Raw genomic sequence first — 13,592 nt, forward strand, 5'->3', positions numbered from 1 at the left:
CTGCTCTCATAGAAGGGCACACAGTTTTGTTTTTCTAACAACATCTAAGGCAGAGGTTTCCAAACTTTTCATGTTGGTGACACACTTTTTAGAGATATGCCTCATTTCGCGACACAGTAAATCAGTTTTGCTAGAAAAACAAGAGGTTAAACTAACCCCTTTCCAGCGCCTGGAGGAGTGCAGGGAGTATTCACGCAACACACTACCATGTCACAGTTTGGAAAGCTCTGATGAAGGTTTCTAAACTGTGGATATTAGAATTGTATCGTCTCGAGTCTGCCACCCAGTGGACAATTCTCTTAAAAATTTATAGATGACATATTTCATATTTGCTGACATTCTAACGCTCTATCCCTATATGGTTATATTTTATACTAGATGAATTGCAAAGGGCTGTACCTTCTTCAGCAGTAATCCATGGGAAATGTTGTCTGCAGTAAGAAATGCTGACACCAGGTGAGTGATCGATCCAGCTTCTCCACAATGAGGCCGAAACAGGAAGGTACTCATGCCTCTTTCCCTACAGAAATTTAAAATAAACCAAAGTTTTAAAAAATTGTCATCATGCACTCACACTTTGTAACTAATTCCCAAGTAATTATAAAATAACTTGTATTATGCAAGTTCACAACATCTGTTACATTAGCAAGCAAACTGCACCTGAGACAATGAATGAAGTGAGGCCTAAGATTATAAACAATCCTGTGAAGCAAGTTCCAGTGTAGTCAATTTCACTCCTATAGTTTTTTTGTGTGTGTTTTTTTAAGATAATGTTCTCAAGTAAAAAATGTTCAAGACTAAATTAATTTAAAATATAAAATGTTATTGAAATGGTGGAGCATTTCTTTTCTTGGAAATACAGGTTGCTTTGCATTATTCTTTTTTAAAGGGTGGATGAAAGCACATGCAAAAACAGGGAACATGCTACACATATCTCACTGTGCCAATATACAAAACTAATCCTGACAAGACAAAGAGGATCACTAATGATGCTCTGGACACTACTCTATAGGCGTCAGTGATGTTTTTTGGCACACATCTAATGAAGAAGTACTGATTACTTCTATAATCTACCGAAAGCTGGTTCAGATGCACTCCAGATGCTGCCTGAAGTGCAACAAAACCTTACAAAGTGTGTTTGATCCAGAAACCATAAGTTTGAAAAAGTGTGTGTGCGTGTGTGTGTTTGTACGTTAGGCAGTTGATAGATCTACAACAGAGGGGGTAACCTTTTCCAGGCTGATGGACCCACAAGATTGGTTAGTAATGTGGGTTTGGGGGGGGTGTATTAGGCACACAGTGGGGCAGGAAAAGCCTTTTGAAATCACAGTATTGCAGTGGGGGCACAAAGCAGAAGTCAATACTTTTAAAAAACAAGCACTCTCTTTTACTATTTTTTTTATAAAAGAAAAGGAGTACAAGTATGGACAGGTCTTGGGGGGGACCAAAAAACCTATTGGGTGGGCCAGCCTACATGCCTCAAGTTAGCTGTTCCTGGTCTATGAGATTAAAAAAACACTTTTCATCCCTAGCCAACAAGAGACGCTACACATACAAAAATATGCTCTTTTCATACTTCCTCGGACTGCAAAGTCTGACACTAGGGTCAGAGCTGTGAATGTGCAGTCCTGGTTAGTTTCTTCAATAGTACTGATTTTCTGCCTAGATGGCAGGAGCAGGGACAGAAGAGCTGGATTCAACCTTTTCTTCTGGCCCACAGATGATCAGCCCTGTTACAGAAGCTGCCACCCAGGGCTACACGTGTACAATCCTAACCTGATGGATAAGTCTGCACAGTGCTGTTTTGCTCAATCATTTCCTCCTTTTGGACTGAATTGGCGGTCTTTAAAAAGCCTTAGAAGCAGAATCAGGAATGGGTGCTTGCGGGGGGGGGGGGGGGGAGCAGCTCTAGAAAGGAGATCATAAAAACACTTACATTTAAGTTGACAATGTTAGTCTGATTTAAGTTATGCTTCAAATTCCATGTTATATCTTTCTACTAAAGATGCAGAGATAAGAAGATATAAAACACTACTACTTACTTTCTAAGGTTGTTCAGAACCATGATGTTTATGTACATGTAGTACAAGTAATAGCTATATGGAGGATTTTTTTCACTAGTCCAGTTATCAGGGTTGGGGCTCTTGTCAGAGAACATGTGGTCACTATGCTTGGATTCATCATCCACACTATCAAACCCTGTCACCTAGGAATCCAACAAAAACAGATGTGTGTGTGAATCAACTTCAGCATGAACATATATATATATATAAAGTCAGGGCTTGGCTAGTTGTCTGCATGGCAAGTCACTACTACAGGGAGTGGGCACTCAGGTGTTGATGCTTGTATCTTAGGCCAGAAATTCCACAATTTTTCCTTTTCCTTCCACATAGCAAAGGCAGAAGAGATCCCACACAATCAAACACTACCTACTGAAGTGTGTGCCCTCAATAGTTAAACTACAACCAAGAAACATAACCATTATACTGTTTTGTGATAGGGTGGGGAATACAAATCTGAATGCCAAGCCTTTATTGGTTTAAACTGTGAACCAGAATAGTCTGAATCACAGCTGAACCCAAAGCCCAAATTGTAATGGTTTACTCAGAAACAGTTCAGCTTCCAGCCATATAAAACTGGGATTGGATTAGCTTAAGCAGTGTCGTTAATATTTCTACAGAGCAGAATGTGCATGTTTACAAAAGAAATGTTGCTGTCAATGAAAATGCCTACTATAAATAGAGTCCCCACTGCACCTGGGTACTATTTATTTCAATAGAATGTTCTTCATGCCCAGGGTGTCATTATGCTGAACGTTTCCCAAACTCCCACGTCACAGGACTGACGGCTGCTGAGCAAGAAAACACTTTGGGTGTGTGATGAGAAAGTCCTATTGCAGTCTTCCTTAAACCCATTACACCACAAAAGCATTGCAGACTCTCCAGAAGAGGTGTGGAACACAAGGCTCTCCAGATGATGGACTCTCATCAGCCCCAGCCAGGATGGCTAGTGGTCAGGGATGATGGGAATTGCAGTTTGAAGCATCTGGAGAGCACCAGGTTGAGAAAGGCTTGCCTACTGAAAGGAGGAAGAGTGGAGTTTTACATGTGGAGCCAGTGGCAATGCAGTGGTTAGAGTGCTGGACTAGTACTTGGGAGACCAGGGTTCGATTCCTCACTTGGCTATGAAGTTTACTGGGTGACCTTGGGCCAGTCACTACCTCTCAGCCTAACCTCCCTCATAAGAAAAATGTCCAGTAGCTCAACTGCGTCAGACCAACATGGCTACCTACCTGAATCTATCTCCCTCACAAGGTAGTTGTGGGGATTAGTGAGGAGCGAGAGAACTATGTAAACTGGCTTGAGCTCCATGGGGGTAAAGGTGCGATAGAAATGCAACAAACGAACAAACATATGAATAATAATATAGAGGTGTCGACACCTGTCACAACTCTACCTCAACCAGACCTCACAAACTGCCTAAGTTCACCTGCCACAAGGACTGTTTTTCTGGTGGTATCCTGGGCGGCTTCTTCTCACATCACTTTCATGGAAGAGGCCTGTTGCATTCCTGTACCATGCATGTAATGGTCAGCAGTACCTAACATGGAACACAGAAGCCCATGCAGTAGCATCTCCTCCCCACACCAGTATTAGCCCTCTTGGAATCTGGGGCCGCAGTGAAGTAGGGAAAAGCCATAGTTGTAATCTCCTTCCGTAAGGTCTCCAGCATCTGATGTAACTTTTGCATGGATAAGAGCAGCACTTTCCATGCCACTCTAGGAGAGGCCCTGAACATTCAGGCCAGCCAATCAAGGCAGAGCTGCATGTTCTAGAAGCAAACACCTCTTTCACAGCCACAGGGCCCACAGCAGCTCTGTGCCACTCATTTGTCAAAAGCTGCTCAGTGTTCACACCAAAGATGGTAGAATCATAAAACTTGAAACATTTTAAAGTTTTCGCCAGCAGAGGGAGCTGCGCCAGAACAGCATAACAGGTTGCCTTGGTTTACTTCCATAATCCATTCCGGAGGTCTGGTTGTAAACCAAAACAGGTTGTAACCCAAGGTGTGCTTTAGCCAATGGGGCATCCCAAAAAAAGGGGGGGGGTTGTAATCCAAAAAAAGGGACACACACTTCCAGGTTTGACATGGTTGTAATCCAAAATGGTTGTAATCCAAAACGGTTGCAAAGCAAGGTACCACTGTATTAGGAAATGCGCACACAGTTTCAATCAGCAGGCGGTGGCAGCTTTGACAACTGCAGGTACCTAATCAGCGGATGGGGGACTAAACTGAATTCCACCATCTGACTGGCACATAGTTGTGGGGAAATGGCTAAAAACAGTAACACACTCAAATCTTACTGATATGAGCCTGTGGCTCTTGGAGAAGGCCTTTGCACTTAGTGGTGAGAAATTTTGGAGCAAGGCAGAGAAGGGGCAGGTGTCCTTAATGACATACACAAAAGGAAAACCAGAACTTTGTGCCGAGGTAGCTGAAATTCTGCACCAAGAAAGAAACTGAATTTGGCAACCTGTATAAATTATGCAACTTGTGCTTATTTTGCATAATTTATTTTGTTTTTGCTATCCCCAGGGCAGGCAAAGCAGTATGCAGAACATGGATGCCCTGTTCACGAGGAGCCTTGCTCAGACCCCTGTCTCTGTGGCTCTCTGAGTTTTCATCCCACCAAGTATTTCCAAAACATTGCAGTTCTAAGGATGAGAAACTTGCTTTTAGAAGGAGGGAGAGGGGAGAACAAAACAAAAAGTTATGGGTTTTGGAACAATTAATTCTACACCCAATACAAAATGAAGACATGCGGTGTGATCATAAAATGACTTGATACATGCAGCCCTGAAGAAGGGTTATCCACAGACTTACATATTTAAGGAAGAGGTGCAGCTCTTTATGTTCCAATGGGTTGATAGTTGCCTCAAACAGAGGTAAGAAGATGTTCTCTAGCATTTTGCCAAAGCTAGGCAGAATCTTTTTTGACCTAAAAATATCACTGAAAGAAACAAGAATCTTAAATATATATTTATTTAAAATTTATTTGCTTAGAAAAAAAGGCATGATTCTTAGAGACCAAGTACACTGACCAAGGGATGTGTATAATGCCTGGTAAATGTACAGAATGCAGTTAAGATATGCCTATTCCCAAAAGCATGTGGGGATTATGCAGAATGGCTGGAGATTGTACAAAATCCAGCCAATATTTCCCAAGGCCTGTTGGGGATTATGTATATTATGTACACAATTCCCTCTTCATGGATAGATTATGTGCACATTCTCCACAAGGGCCAGGGAAAGTGCACAATCGCCAGATGTTAAGCACATTAACCACTAAACTTGCATTCTGCTTAATGTTTACATACAGTATGTGTGCATGTATATATGTGTGTGTGTGTGTGTGTGTTTGTACACACACACAGCTTATGCTTTAACTGACCTGTTGTATTTTTAATTCTTCATTATAAGCAAGGAAGATTTAAACTCAAATATCAATCAATAAAATTAGCTAGTAATTACCTGATGAGAATTAGTTTCCTCTACAAACCTGCCCCGAAACAAAATATATTGTCTCAAAATTCAGTCCTGAAATCTCTCCTAATGAGAGCTTCAATTTGAGTGACTAATGCAGCATGCATACTTGTTTGCATTATGCTGAGTAGAAAAACTAATGATAGCAACCTGCTTCCTAATGAGTAATGTGATTTATGGGGACATGAAGTGCCTAGTGGACTCATTATTTAGCTCCCCGGTCAATGCACGTTGGCCATGCATCATAATCTCTAGCAAATAACCATGTCTTAGATACCGTACTTACAGATGCAAAATTTATAGTTAAAAGTATGCCAGCCTTAGTTCCCTATCACACTAAAAGTATGAAAATTATTTATCTATATTTTCAGCTTGCATTTAGTCTGATATGTAGACCAATTCCCATTGCTAGTTTGAAGTGCGTTTTGATTAAACAATCACAAAAATTACAGAGGATTGCAGTTGATATTTTACATCATTTTAAACATGTTTTCAGTTCAGCCTTAAAAGCAGACCCAGCAAAGGTTGAGGGGCGCCATTGTGGCCTCCAAACATGTACTAGCCTGGCAGGGTAGGCTGTGGAGCCAAGCAGAAGCTCCCAAATCCTTCAGCATGTGTATACAGGCCAGTTCTACCCTGTTAATGGCGCCAGTCCTGCCCTGATATATGTACATCAGAGACAGTGCCAGCATCATTAACAGGGTGGTGCTGGCCATTGCACACAGGTTCAGAGTACCTAGAGTACAAGCTTAGCCCAGCCACCACCCAGCTAAGCTGCATCTACTTCAACTAGATGTACCAAAAGAAGTTTGGAGGGTGTAGCAGCAGCCCCATATTTAAGGTGATGTGTTGTTTGGCTTTTAAACATGTCTCTGCAGCTTACACAACAGTGATATTTACATGTGATGTTGGTTTCATAAAAGAGATACACTGCTTGATTGTAAAAAACACACACCAAAAAACCGACCCTCAAAGCTGTGTACAAAAGATGTGACCAAAGACAACATTTCTTTACCTCGCCCCCCTCCCCGCTCTGTTCAACTAGCTAACACTTGTACAGAAATACAATGTCACATCATGTATCTTCCTTTACCTAAACATTAATGAGAGAAAGAATGGGGCATGGGCAGCCATGTAACAAAGCGCGAGGTGAGGAACCACTTTTTCCTGTCCTGTAAAAGACTGCATGCCAATAGATTAGGCAGGAACTGCTGGTGGGCTGATTCAGAGCCTCCCTCTTTTCCCTCTCTTAAATATCCCATTCCTCTCTCTCTCCACCCCTTCCAGCACCACCCAAGTGGCTGACAGGGAAAGGGACAAATTGCTCATCAGGGGCCTGAACTGATTGAGTACAGGCCTAGGGCCATCCCAATATATTTTGGTACCCAAGGCAGAATAGCAAATGAAACCCCAAATCAAGGGGGTCAAGTTGTTTTGGTGCCTGAGACAGAAAAGACCACCACCACTTCTTCCATAGGAGTAAAAATACAGTAATAACACTCAAAATTAACTACCCAAGGCAGTTTCCTCACTGTGCAATGGTAGGGCTGGCCCTGTGCAGTGAGTCCCTCATCCCTTGACTTTCTATTACTCCATCCATTCTCAGTTCCACTCCCTTTTCACATCTCCTCATAAATAAGGCCTAGGGCTGCAGGTTCCCCACTTGATTTAAGGTAACATGTATTTCGACTGAGAGAAAAAAGTGAAATTGAGTTGTCCAGTTTTGTCCTCTTTGCTTCACACAGTATACTGTGGTAACTGCCATGAGGCAAGGCTGTTTGCATTACAACAGGAGAAGAGAGAAGATTAGATCAGACTTCCTCACTGTTTTTGAAAAAGTAATTACATGATGAAGTAATGCTTGGGAGTAAAAAAACACTATTCAGATAGAGAGAAAAAGTGCACCCATAAGACTAAAAAACAATGACACAAAGATACTTACTAGATTCTAGGGACCTGAATCATCCAACGCATGTGTGGTGAGTAAACTTTGTGCCTGATGAACCACTTAGCTAAATTTGGCCATTCATCTGGAGAACGTCCATAAATGGACAGCCGAGGTTCTGTGTACTGGTATTTACTTTCTTCCAGTTCACGGGCAACTTCCTATTCAAAACCAAGCCATTATTACATTTCTGCCAGGAGCAACACATAATCACAAAAGCTTTACACACAGATCTTAATTTGGAAATATGCCCATTGATATCAATGATCTAGAGTGTTAGCCATGTTTTATGCAGTCCCCCCGCCCAATATACCGTATTTTTGGCACCATAGGGCACACTGGACCATAGGGCGCATCCAGTTTTAAGGGGGGGAAAGCAAGAAAAAAAATATTTCCCCCCCCCAGCCCCAAAGAGCAGCGTACAGGCTGCACACAACCTCTCCCTGCCAGAGGGGTTGCGTGCAGCTATGGAACAAGCCAAGGCAGCGAGCGGGATGGATCCCACTCGCTGTTTTGGCTTCCCCTTTAGCCCCGTGCAGCCTCTACCTCCTGGGAGAGGCTGCGTGGGGCTAAAGAATCCATAGCCCCGTGCAGCCTCTCCTTGCCAGAGGGGTTGCGCGCAGCTATGGAAGAAGGCAAGGCAGCGAGTGGGATGGATCCTGCTCGCTGTTTTGGCTTCCCCTTTAGCCCCGTGCAGCCTCTCCTTGCCGGGAGACGCTGCGCAGGGCTTAAGAAGCCATAGCCCCGTGCAGCCCCTCCCTGCCGGAGGGGTTGCGCGCGGCTATGGCACAAGCCTGCATTCGCTCCATAGGACGCACACACATTTCCCCTTTTTGGAGGGGGAAAACTGCGTCCAAGAGAGCGAAAAATATGGTATTAGTGCAGAATCCAGAGAACCCTGATGTGTGTTTACAAATTTATTCATGTCCACTGACATTTTTTTCTAACTTGCTCAAACTACAGCCCCCAAACCACACAAAGAATGGGACTTGTACACCTCTTAAACACCTTTTTGTGATGCACTGCAGAAAAAAATAGTAAAGTTACCAGCTTTGAAAAGTCCTTTAGTACATTCCTAACCTCACTCACACATCTCTATACCACAGTTCCTGTGAAAAAGGGTGAGCAGAAAACCTTGCAACTTTAGAGCACGTCTAGCTTATACAGATGTACGCGTCTGTCACACAAGACATCTTGTATTCTATGTGAAGTTCAGTTGCTTTCAGGATTCAGCACCTCCTTGGCTCAGGAGCATACGCTGCAATTAGTATATTTCACATTATAAGTGTTTTTACAAGACACTAAGAGACACAGTGACTGAAAGGATTCAAAAGCTGCCTACCTTCACCATACGAGCAAAATATTCACCACCAATATAGTTCTCTGTTTTCAAGTACAAGTCCCTCAGCTCACTTGCACCAACGGGATTATATTTGGAGTTGAATTTATCAAATCGGTGAAATGTCTGGCGATCCTGAAATAAGAAGGGAAATGCTTATTCAATAAACTCAGTATCAGTTTTTAACAACTCACGTATTGTTAAGTCATATTATTGCAATATATTTATTTACATCTACTTGTAAAATATCAAAATGTCAATATATATTCTTAACTAAAGCATTCTTTAAGTAACAGAAAAAATCTATCACAAAAACCAAAAGAGTAATCTTCTCCCTCCATACATGGCTCAAGTACAAAATCCTGATCTCCATATTCAATTTCATCTACTGGTCAAAATGTACTTACTGCATGGACATCTAATGAGTCTACAGTGAGGTCATAGGGATCCATGTTGAGATTTTCAAACACCTGCTTTAAAGTTAACTTCTTGCCTTTTTTCTCTCCCACTATCCTGTTTGGCTCTGTTTGGTATGTGTGTTTAATGAACCTCAGCAAATGTTTCTGGTTCATACAGGCAGCAGCATGGATATGGGTGTCAACCTGAAATCACAAACAAGATTATTCAGGCTCAGCTAACATCAAGCATGCATATTTTACTATTAGCCATCTGGCACAGCAGGTGATTTGAAAGATATTGAGCACCTTTCTCTCAGTGTGCTATGAAGCACTAACTTCAGCAACAACAAGAGTCATCAGGTTTCAGCTTTTGGGAGTGAGAAAGAATATTCTTACATGGTTGAACTCCCCTTTCACCAACAATGTAATCTACGGATCACAACATTCCCATTGTCTTGTCAAATGTAGCCATCAGGCTCTTGTCAGATGTTACTTCTTAAAAGAAAAGGAGGAAGCCTATTCTGAATACATGTGCAGTCAAAGCTATTAAGGATAAGAGTCCTACTAGTTGTAAGATGTTCATTTGGAATTCAACATGCTTGTGAGACACAACACATATTCACCTGCATTACAGTTAGTGAATGTTCATTTTGTGAGTAGAGACCCATTCACAGAATGGGCTTTTCCATCTCCTCCTTGCTCCTGCAGCCTGGGGTGCCTCATGAAAATCTACTCCTGAAAATTGAGAGGCTACTGTATTCTGAAACATAATGCATGTTAAGTAGGAGGCTGCAGTATGAGGGAGAAGTCACCAGAAATCAGTGAATTCCACCACCCCTTGTGCAGTCCCTTGGATCTAAGTCATTATGTATGCATTCTGCACAGACCCTCCTGGTGTGACTTTGCATTTATACATTTATATTTTCTTTCCAAATGTGTTATTCTGTTCCCACCCCCTTTCCTGTCAAATATGTCTTATTTTGACCTGATTTTACTTCCCGTTTCTCAGCATATCCCTGACCTCTAGTGAAGATGTCTGTCACAATAATGCTAATAGAATAGTGGTGAAGTCATCCACTGTTATGATCCTGAAGCTACATCATTGCGTTGCAATACTTTAAATAATAATAAAAACATACTAAGGAGTGGCTGGGGAAACCCAGCCAGATGGGCAGGGTATAAACAATCAAATTATTAGTAGTAGTAGTAGTATTAGTGAATTTAATTATTATGTTACATAATTCATTGCATTTTATTTTTTTTATTCAGTAAGGTACAGTATTTCACATTTTAACATCTTAATTTGTCTTGTTTCCCTAGGGACTGAAGGAATGCTCCTGTTTCCATGAGAAAAAAACAATCTCTCCGTAGCAGCAGAAAGGACAGAAGGAAAAAACTGGGTGTGTAGCATCTGCTAAGGCTCTGAGAATTGTATTACAAGGACTTCAAAGATGGGGAAAAGGAAAGATGAAATTGATACGATTTCTCCTCATCTCTGCAGCCTCTCAGTTTTATTGCCTCCAATGTCAATTTCACTTCCAGGGCAAAGGGGTTGCTCTAAACTACTTCTGCAGGAGTGAGGGGGGAAATGTTTTCAATGTTTTTCAATGTCAGTTCCAGCTCTTGGCAGTGTTTGCCACAGACCTTAGGCAAAATGTTGCACATTATCACCAGGTGTGTAATGAGTGCTCCCTTCACCACTAAAGTGGAGTCTAGATAAACCCCTTTGCTGGGAAGGTGAAATTCAAGAAGCCAGTATTAATTTCAGCTCTAAGGTGGAATTTATTCAGACTCCCTGAAGTGACAGGAAAGTACTGTCAACACCTTTCTCTTGCCCATGCTCTTAAGCTAAAGCAAGTTCTATTTAAAAGATATGTTTTCTACTCTGCAGACTCAATGAGACAAACAATAGGTAGCAATCCAACAAACAGTTGAAATCATCTGTGAGGCACTCTATCCTGACAACTTCTTAGCCTGGAGGACTATCTACATACATCACAAAAGATATTAATACTTTTAGTAGAGAATATCTGATTACAAATCAAGGTACAGCATGCTACACTAAGTACAAAACAGAATGACAACTAAGCCTGAGTGAGATACCTGGCCCACATCCTGCCATGATAACAAAACAAAAGCAAACACCCAGCAGAAGGGGCTCTCTTGGTAGTTGCATTGCCCTCAGACATTGGGCAGGGGACTGACCTAGGAAGTGGCATTTTCTGTAGAAGCCCCTCCCCACAGAAGCATGTATGGCACCTTCACTCTAGCTGTTATTGTAATTTGTGTGCAACTGTTTTTAATACTGTATTTATATTGCTGTAACCCACCCTGGGACCTTTTGGTGAAGAATGGGTAGTAAATCTAAAAACAATAGTGTGATGATTTTGTTGGAAGTTTCAGCCACAGTGTATTTGGCTCTGTAAATGATATAATATTTATTTATAGCAAGCACGAGGGTCATGGAATTTTTTAAGAACACCCAACTCAATGAGGGCTTTCATGGAGGAGCAGTCTCATACTTGATGTCTTATACATTGTTGATAATCATAATCAGCTCCATAGAAGAAAGTGAGAACAGCAGCAATAGCTTGAGTATGCAAATTACAGAGAGTACATTCAGTCTTTATCAGAATGTCAAATGGAAATGACTGCATACAGTGGTACCTCGGGTTACAAACACCTCGGGTCACAAACACTTCGGGTTACAGACTCCGCTAACCTGGAAGTAGTACCTCAGGTTAAGAACTTTACCTCAGGATGAGAACAGAAATCGCACGGCAGCAGCGGGAGGCCCCATTAGCTAAAGTGGTACATCAGGTTAAGAACAGACCTCCAGAATGAATTAAGTTCGTAACCAGAGGTACCACTGTATTTAATAATCCCCCCCCCCGACCAAGCCAAACTTGTTCCATGAAAAGGAACAGAATCTTCATAACACCTGAAAGATGTTTATACTGAGGAGGGGGGAAATGCCTCACATTCAACAGCTCATTTTGCAGTTCTGGCCTCAATTCAGAGATCCAAGAAGGCAACACTAATGATTCTGTACCAGGTGTGGAGATCCTTTGGCCCTGAAGATGTTGCTGAACTGCAACTCGCACTATCCCTGGCCATCGGCCACATTTGCTATGGCTGAAGGGAGCTGTAATTCAGCAACATCTTCAGGGCCAAAGGGTCCCCATACCTGGTTTATACAATGAGGAAGGAAAGATCACTGGAAATTAATTTGTCCTAACAGAAGCAATGGTAAGCTACTTCTGTCCCACAATTGTGAGCTGATTCCAAACTTACTGCATGTGTGAATGAGCCATCACATATCACAAACAGAAGTTCCATGTTATTGACAAATTTCCTGCTTTTCCACAGAATCCCACAAAACACAAGGAACTTACTTCTGAGTAAAAGAAAATGCCTAGCTATTACTATTTTCTTAGAACACTACTTTTCCAGTGGGATCTCATTACTGCATCACCATCTCCACAAGTGTACCTAATAAAATGTTAAGACACACAGAGCAGCATGTTATCTAAAGGTCACAATGTACTCTTGAGCTTAAAACCAGTTTTTGAAGCTCCTGGAGTTTTCAGAAGGTAGTAAATGCCATGAAACTGATTAGCATTCTATAAACAGACAGTTCATTAGCGCACACTTATTATTCACCATCATAATTTAAAATCAGCTTTGCAAATCAGTTTCCACAAAAAGCAGAGTCAGGCTACATGCCATTAACCTTTGGTTCTTATGATCATTGTACATAATTCATAACTGGATTTAGTCTTTAATTTTCCATTAAATGTGCTTTGTAACAACTTCCACTAAAACCTAGAGAGTTTCATCAATAGCTGTATTAAAACAGATGCTTAAAACATCTACTAACACAAGGATATTTAATCACAAAATCACTGTTCATTCAAAATTGTGCAGCCATTAAACATGCAAAATTAAGTTTACTTTGGCACATTTAATGTTATTAGAGGAGGATGAAGTCTGAGCTAAGGGTATAATTTTTAGGCAGAAAAACAATATATACCTGAACTATACCCTTACAAGATCTGGAAGGCTGTGTGGCCAATTATTTTTTGCCTGCCACAGTCATCTTAAGTCCATTATAGTTATCTGAACCTGTCCTCAGATAACATTTCCTCTTAACAGAAATGTATTTATTTATTAAAACAATTTTTACTAAATAAAATTTATCCTGCCTTTCTATATTTTTCAGACTATTGTCTAATTCAAGATCCCAAGATATTTATACATATTCCTTCCTGCACACCCTGGCAAAGTTACTACAGAGGTACATATATATTTGTTCATGTGATTTCGCAGGCGAGATCTCACCTTGAAAAAAGTGAGGTGCCCCCAA

At 41.4% G+C, this 13,592-nt stretch overlaps 1 protein-coding gene across 4 annotated transcripts in view; it reads right to left on the reverse strand.

Moving 5' to 3' along the window:
- Positions 1–13,592, reverse strand: part of AMPD3 (adenosine monophosphate deaminase 3) — a 35,206-nt gene that overhangs the window by 4,249 nt on the left and 17,365 nt on the right. For all 4 annotated transcript variants that reach the window (XM_083477481.1, XM_083477480.1, XM_083477482.1 and 1 more), the window contains exons 7-12: positions 9,236–9,430; positions 8,832–8,963; positions 7,487–7,650; positions 4,885–5,011; positions 2,043–2,206; positions 400–520 (exon numbers count right to left, since the gene is read on the reverse strand). In XM_083477481.1, coding sequence (XP_083333607.1) covers positions 400–520; positions 2,043–2,206; positions 4,885–5,011; positions 7,487–7,650; positions 8,832–8,963; positions 9,236–9,430 — 903 coding nt within the window. The remainder of the gene's footprint in view (positions 1–399; positions 521–2,042; positions 2,207–4,884; positions 5,012–7,486; positions 7,651–8,831; positions 8,964–9,235; positions 9,431–13,592) is intronic.

The sequence above is a fragment of the Podarcis liolepis genome, assembly GCF_965112155.1.
Source record: "Podarcis liolepis genome assembly, chromosome: 1".
NCBI classification, from domain to species: Eukaryota; Metazoa; Chordata; class Lepidosauria; order Squamata; family Lacertidae; genus Podarcis; species Podarcis liolepis.